General features: G+C 30.3%; 1 protein-coding gene across 1 annotated transcript; it reads right to left on the reverse strand.

Moving 5' to 3' along the window:
* Window positions 1-464: 464 nt before the first annotated feature.
* Window positions 465-1,489, reverse strand: LOC131181692 (precursor of CEP9-like). The gene has a single exon (XM_058150532.1). It carries the CDS (start codon window positions 1,487-1,489, stop codon window positions 524-526), a length of 966 nt encoding a protein of 321 aa, XP_058006515.1. The 3' UTR covers window positions 465-523.
* Between the last annotated feature and the right edge of the window lie 6,791 nt (window positions 1,490-8,280).

The raw sequence follows: 8,280 nt of genomic DNA on the forward strand, positions 1-8,280 counted from the left end.
TCTGTTTTATGCTTAATTTAACGTTGATTTTTCTGTTAACTTGTTCTTCATGAACTTCATTTTGGTCTTTAACTCCTAGCTATGGCTTGTCTATATGTGATATGAGTATAAGCGTGCACAAGTTGTTTTCAAAACTGCAAACTATAAGTTTGAATTCTAATTCAAATTCAATTAATAAAAAGGAAAAGAAAAATCCACCCATGAAAAGGAGAGAAGATACAAATTGAATGAAAGATAGATGCCATATATTTTATTTTGAGCTTCAGATAACTACAGTATACATTACATACAGCAAACCAGCCTTTTATTCAAAGACAATTAAAGGACTGAACAAGGATAACAATAATAATTAAAGACAATTAAAGGACTGAACGAGGATAACAATAATAATTCTATCTGAATGGAAACAGATACATGACTTTTTTTTTTTTTTTTTTTGGCTGGGGAATATACAGAATTTACTTACCAAATGAACCCCTTGTATAGCTCCAAGTGTACCAACTGAGCCTATGCATACACAAGTCTAAGGATTTGGTTCTGCATTGTTTTTCTCATACGGATGGCCAACTCCCGGGCTGTGACCTGGGTGTGTGGGTCTGTAATCATCGCTGAATCCTGTAACAGAATTTTCAACGTTGGAGCTAGTAACTAGTGTCTTAGGATGGCCAACACCGGGGCTAAATCCTGGAGTTGTTGGCCTGAAACCATCCTCGAATGCTGCAGCTGAAGCGCGCAAGGCATTTGGGGTCAGGGGCGCAGTTTGGTGATGAGCGTTATCAGGAATGTGACTCGAGGACTTAGGTTGAGAACCCTTTATGTTCCCCGAATTGCTTTGGTGGAAGATGATAACCTGGCCTACTCCTGGGCTGTGACCATTTGTGGGTGTACCTATTGGCGTAGGATCAATCTCTACATCACTGGCTTCTCCTGACAAAGGATGGCCTACACCAGGGCTATGACTACCTGGAGTTGTTGGCCGGAAGCCATCTGCAGCAGAAGCACCGAATCTAATCGGGGTCACAGGAGATGATGACATTTCGTCTTTTTCTGCCATGGATTGTGGAACGTGACTAGAAGGTGTAGGTTGAGAGCGGTTAATCTTTCCAAACTTGCTTTGGTGCAAGTTAGTAGTATGGCCAACTTCGGGGTTGGGACCAGCTGGTTTTGTGGGTCCGTAATCATCTTTGAATTCTTCAACAGAAAGTTCAACGCTGGAGGTAGTAATATCCTTAGGATGGCCAACACCAGGACTATAACCGGGAGATGTTGGCCGGAAATCATCCTTGGAAGCTGCAGAATTACCAAATGCACTATTAGGAAAGTGCTGAGAACCAATTGTCTTCTTGCTTTGGTGAAAGTTGATAGTATTGTTGCTGCCCTGCTTGTCCATTGACTTGATTGGCCTTGCTTCTGTAAACAGAATTTGAAGACAGGTGATGAGTGCAAGAAGAAATACAACACTTTTTGTTAAGGCTAGAATTTCCGCCATAACTGCAGAAGGAAGTAATTGAAGAACTTGAAAGAGGTTAGTAGGAGAAGCTATTTAAGATTTAGAGCCAAGACAATGGATGGTAAGAGGTTGTGGTACCAGGTGGTATTTATAGGGATAAAATAGCATGCTCCTGTGAGGTTCTCACCTCTAATTATTAATTTAATAAATTAAATTCGTGGATCGGGAAGATGAATATCAATATGGACGGTTTGTATGCTAAAGGGGTCCTCCTAGGATTGACTCTTGGAAATTTTTCTCCAAATTATATTTTGCATGTCCTACAGTTAGTTCTTTTATTATTTATTAGCTTCGGCTTTATTCACTTCATATATAATGGTAGAAGCAAAATATCAAAGATTTGCATCCCTATAAGATTTTGTTTCTCCATTCATAGGTTTTAGATTAAGTCAAGAAGCTAGATATTAAATTATGAGGGAGTCAAACATAAAATCATAACTATAATACATTTATATTTGTTGTTATTTGTGTGGATTGATATGTTTTTGTCAACTCCATTTGTGATTCAATCAAAAAAATTTCGTGTTTTGTGATTTGAATGAAATATTTTTATGAGATTTGTACTTTTTTTTTCTTATTACAGAGTATTTTGCCCTTTTTTATTGTAGTAGAGCTTTTTATCTCATATTACTTGTGGTCATAGATCTTATGGTCGAATCACATAAATTTTGTATAATTTTTTTTTGTTTCGTTTTATCTATATATTGAGTTTGTCTGCTTGTGTGTGTGCACGTTAGATTTATGTGCCAGTTACTAACATATGTGTATGTGTATAAGAGCACATATACTTATGCGATATAAAATTCATATTAAATTAATTTATTAAAATTAAAAATAATATAACCATTGATTTTTTTTTATAAGCTAATATAACCATTGATTAACTCAATAAATATTATAAACAATAAAAAAAAATAATGAAGGAAAGCCAATCTCAATTTATTTTTCTTATACATATAATTTATTCTGCGATTACCTTATTGATAAAATCTGCAAAACTATTAAAGATTGTCTATAATTTTAAAAAATAATAATAAGAAAAAGTTAATGAAAAGAAGAACTCTAAAATTAATACAAGCTAAAAGTGAAAAGATATAATAATAATAATACAATAATTTAATAAATTATATTAAATTACAATTAATTATTATACTTATGAATAAATTAATAAATTTTTAATTATATTTATTTAAAAATAAAAAATTTATTTCTTAAAAAATAAGAATTCAAAAGCAAAACCATTTGAGGGTTGTAAAAAAAAATAATGGAGCAATATCCCTCAGTCCCAACATAGCTACGCCTCTGTTTAGACTAGAAACATGCTAGGAATAAGATGGCCGGTTCACAAAAATGGGTGAAATTATAGAAATCGCTTGATAAAATTATTGTATAATATATATTGTGCGAATTCTGACCTTTTTATTATAAATTTGGTCGATGAGTATAGTAATATTGGGTTGTTAATTTTGCTGTTAAAACATTGTACATTCTCTTTAGAAGCCTAAATCACAAAGATCACTTGAACAAAATGTATAGTTAAATCACACATAGTCCGAGGGAAGCATATACATGAAGCTTCTTCATCAATGACCTTTCATTGTGCTGAAATGTTGCTTTATTTTTTAGACACGTACGGTGAGAGGGTGGCAATCAATTTTAGTGAAATCTTTTGACGAGTAGGACTGAAGATATGTTAATATAGTATTATTATTAACCCTAGCTCTCGGCAAAGTTGGCATTCCCCACCAACAAAAAATACACAAAAATTATAGCTAGGAATTCTACTGTACTCTCCACTTATATAGATTGTATAGTATTAAATGCTGATGGTTTGTATGCATGCTTAGAACTTCTGTTGGTCGACAAATTCAAGTGAAACACATCTGTCTTTACACTGATGATCATAGTTTGATTTTGCTTTGTTTAAATGCACTTGAATGATTATGGCCGCTGAAAGATGAAGATTCCTTTTTAGTGGTTTCCATAAAGAAATTAGTCTTTGCTCTTACTTCTCTTGATCATTCTCAAATTCTCATGGAAGTTGCTAGCTACTTAGTGCATCAAATATATATATATATATATATATATATATATATATATATATATATATATATATATATATATAATTTTCAGTCACAGAGAATGCAGAGGAAGAAATTTCAAATTTTCTATTGAAGATGACCTCTCATCAGCAACCTACCAAGCCTAGTACGTGGTTTCATTTTTTATTTTCTATTTTTTTATAAACTCCATTTTTTTATAAGCATAGAGATTTTATTAATTTAAATTTTATTCTACACAATTAAAAGTTATTCTATAGGTTGAATAGACTTTTGTGTTAATATTTTATTTTTTTTTTCTATTTTTTAATTAGATCATATAAAAATTAATAAAATAAAATAATTAACAAATAGATATTTCATTTAATGGAAAATTTTAATTAAAATAAAATAATAATATTACATGAGTTAAGTTCATGTACTTGTGCTTATGACTCACCATGGCTTAGAGGTATTGACCTAGACACCGAATGCCAATGGGTTATTATGAATGAATTCATATCAATTTTTTTTTTTTCAAATAAAAGAGGAAGATATGAATTTGAGTTTTACTTCAAATTGATGTGACTTTCATTAGGCTATTTTTTAAATTCCTTATGAGTAGAGATAACTATTCAATGCAATATTTCTTGATTAATTAGCTTATGCCCATAACTAAATATTCACAAGGAATATACCATTAAAAGAGAGAGAGAGAGAGAGAGAGAGAGAGAGAGAGAGAGAGAGAGAGAATGGTCGTATCTCCAATGAAATAGCGATATTCTGTTAAATCTAAACAAATAGAAGGAACAGCAAAACCACTGTAAGCCGACACTTGCAGAAACTGATGCTTAGGTTCAACTGCCACATTCACAAAGAGGCAACTTGGCTAGCAATGGATGGTGCATAGAGCAGCCGAAATTTGACAGAAAATCACTGCAAAGTCATAAGTATTAATTGGACTTTGCTATTTGAGTCTGCTAGCTTTTATATTATTCTATAGGTTTGACTCTATTAGTTAGTAGGAGTCGGTGACTTCATATCATTTTGTGTTACAAATCATAAAAGTGAAAATTCTTGAAAACAAGATCTTTCTCCAATAGGAAATAGGAATTGTGCACTAGTCCAAATAATAGTAAACAATATCATAGTGGAAACAAACCCATAATGTGTAATTTTGGTCGAATGTGTAACAATTACCTCAAAATTTATCATCATCATTGCTACGCATATGCAATGACAAGCCCATGAATCTGCCTAAAAAATATCACATAATAGTGTTACAACTTTCAAATTTTTGGAAAATCTACCTGGAATGTTAACAACTCAATTAGACTTTGACTACCTTTGAGAATTTAACCTTGTGATAATTAGGTATTTACCATGAACACAAATAAAATAAAATAAAATAAAATTAGCAAATTATCGAATCGGTTACTAATCTATTAAAATTGATTGCTAATCGATTTAGAAACCGATTCAGTCAGTTGCAATGACCTTGGTAGTTAAATCAATTAGCAACAAACTAATAAATCAGTTGCGAATAACAACTGAAAATTGAATCAGTTGCTAAAATAATCGAATTTAAAAAAACAAAATTTTTGATTAAAAATTATTGGTTGATAGTAGCAACTAATAGCAGCCGATACATGATCGGTTGCAAAAAAAAATGGTGCCTTTAATTTGATAATTTTGCAACTACTTTATAAGTCGGTTATTATTTACAACTAGTTGTCGGTTGCTATTTAAAAGAAATAAAAAAAATAAATTTCCAAATAAGAAATAAAAATTCTCATAAATAAATTATTCTAAAAATTACTAAAATAATAATTTATTAATGAAAAATTATTCAAAAAATTTATAAAATAGCAATTTATTAATAAAAATTACTACTAAAAAATTAATATAAAAATATTATAAAAAAAATTATCACTAATAACAATTATTAATCAAAATAAGAACAAAAAATAAATATAAAAATATATTTATAAGACAAATAAGTAAAAAAAATTGACATATATATATATATATATAAATTATAGTAAAAAAACAAATTAAATAAAAAAATAAGAAAGAAAAAGAAGATGAAGAAGAATTTAGATGAGAAAGAAAAAGTTGATGAAGACGAAATATGAGAAAGAAAAAGACGATGAAAAAGAAAATAGATGAGAAAGAGAAAGTTGATAAAGAAAAAAATGAGAAAGAAAAAAAATGATGAAAAAGAAAATAGACAAGAAAGAAAAAGTTGATGAAGAAGAAAAATGAGAAAGAAAAATATGATAAAAAGAAAATAGATAAGAAAGAAAAAGATAATAAAAAAAATAGGATAGAAATGAAAAGATGACAAATAAAATAGATAAGAAAAATATGATGAAGAAAAGAAGAGAAAGTAGAAGAAAGAGAGAGAAAGAAAATAAGTAGCGGAGAAAGAAAATTAATAGTGGTTTATATAAGCAAATTAGTAACTAATTATCAGTTACAAATTGTTTTAAAGCAAATGAGCAGGAATTTTTAGGAAAAATTTCATAATCAATTTCAAGCGGTTGTAAAAATTGGTTGCAAATAAAAAATCAAAACAAAAATTGGACTGAAATTTTGGAGAGAAATTTTGCAACCAATTCCTTATCGGTTGTAAATCAGTTTCTATTTCATTCGGCTATAAAAATCAATTACTGTTAGCAATCGATTCACAAATTAGTTGCAAATAAAAAAAATTAGATAAGAATTTATTTGGGGAGGGAGGGGGAAATTTGGCAACTGATTATCGTTTGCAAAAATTAGTTTCTAATAGTAATCAATTTGTGAATCTATTGCTAAATTTAGAGTTTGTTTTAAAAAAAAAAAGCTCCAAATTTGTAACTAATTCCTTATTGATTGCTATTAGCAACCTTTTTTTCAACCGACTTAAATCGATTGTTGATAACAACTGATTTTTACAATCGATTTGCTAAATTTAGGAGCTAATTAAAATAACTCTAGCAATCGATTTCTTAATCGGATGCTAATAGCAATCGATTTTAAAATTAGTTGCTAATTGCATATTTAAGATTTTGGCAATATCGATTAGGAACCAATTTAGCAACCAATTATAAATCGATTGCTAAATAGTGATTTAAAAATCAGTTGCTAAATGTTTAAAAAAATTAACTATTTTGCTGAATAAAAAAATCAAAATCACAAATCAGTTACGAAATCAGTTGTTAATAGCAACCAATTTCAGTCTGTTATAAAAATCAATTGCAAAACTAATTTTTTTTGTAGTGAAAAAAGTAGAGTTCAAAGAGGAGAGCGTAAATTAGTATCTTCAATTTAGGTAAAAGGGCTTTAAATCTATCAATATATGTAGTAATTTGCATACAATCAACATCAACTAGAATGCTAATTAAATGAGAAAAATTAAGAAGTAGTAGCAATGGCTTCTTTCTCTCAATATTCTCACTAGAATTTTTTCGCTAATCTTGCCGTAAAGCCCAATTGTCACATCTCCAACCTCTTTGCCAAGCCATCATTGCAATCAAACTAACCCTTACACTTCAACCACAACACAAACCATGAGATTCTTTCCAATTTTTTAGTTTTCCAACCTTGTAGTTCAACAAATTCCTAGCTAGTTGGGATGCTAAATCCCTATGGCAAGCCTTCTCCAAATTTGATCAGATTGTAAATGTTTACATTCCCAGGAGGCTTAACATAAGTGGGAAGAGATTTGGATTTATTTCAATAGACCTGCATATTAGTCTTCACAATCTGTTGAATGCCATTAACATCATTTGGATTGGGATTGTTATGGCAGACATATAAATCTAAGGCATGCATATAATTATACAATTGAATTATATAAAAGAAAAGAAGAATGGATTCAAGATTTACACAGTTTGACCATAAGGTCTACGTCTGCTGGTAAGGCATAAGAGAAAAGTTACACTATGATGAAAAGAGAAAGATACAATTGTACAAAACTCTCAAAACACTAATACCAATGTGTTTCCCAAAATTTTCAAAATATTGTTGCAATAGATAGACAAAATATTTCCTTACTCAATTCACAACACGAAACTTTTCGAGCTAGGTTACAATTCGGGTCCATAAAGACATATTCAAAATTCAAGCCACGTAAATAACAAGGACACATAAGGTATGAGCTTGTATCTCCAAGTATAATGGGAACCTACCATCATTAAATAAAAAGAGCCTTCTAAGCATGACAAAGGACTTGACATATGTCCTAGTGTACCTTATTAAGGGAACTACATCATAAAGGGAAAATATACTATACCAGATGATAAAGCTCTGGAATATAAGAATTGGCTCCCACTTTGTAGTTGCCAAGGTTAAAATATTCGATCTATCCCTATCTTGCAAGAGCGTCTCTCTTTAGAAGGAGTGTTTATGGTGAAGATTAATCCTTTTGGTGGTAAATAGGCTCTTCTTTCTGTTGAAAGCAACAAACTTATGGATTTTTCCTAAGTGGAAAACTTCGGCTTCAACAATGGTTTGACGAGATCTCCCCTTGGCAGCTAGTTCTTACACCCTTGAAAAGATTGGTATCATATGTACGGCCATCCAATTTCTTTTAAATTGATTATGAGTTTCTTTTGGGAATTTATATTAGAGGATTATAACACTTAAGCAAAAACAAGACTTGATTCTGCTAGATTCCTTATATATATAGATTTCAAAGGTTCCATTAATAGTGTAGTTGTAGTAGATATTGACAATAGAAGATTTCAT

Source organism: Hevea brasiliensis, chromosome 7 (assembly GCF_030052815.1).
Source record: "Hevea brasiliensis isolate MT/VB/25A 57/8 chromosome 7, ASM3005281v1, whole genome shotgun sequence".
In the NCBI taxonomy this organism is placed as follows: Eukaryota; Viridiplantae; Streptophyta; class Magnoliopsida; order Malpighiales; family Euphorbiaceae; genus Hevea; species Hevea brasiliensis.

Coding starts and splice junctions, on each gene's coding strand:
- LOC131181692 (XM_058150532.1), bottom strand. CDS start 1,489: ATGGCGGAAATTCTAGCCTTAACAAAAAGTGTTGTATTTCTTCTTGCA.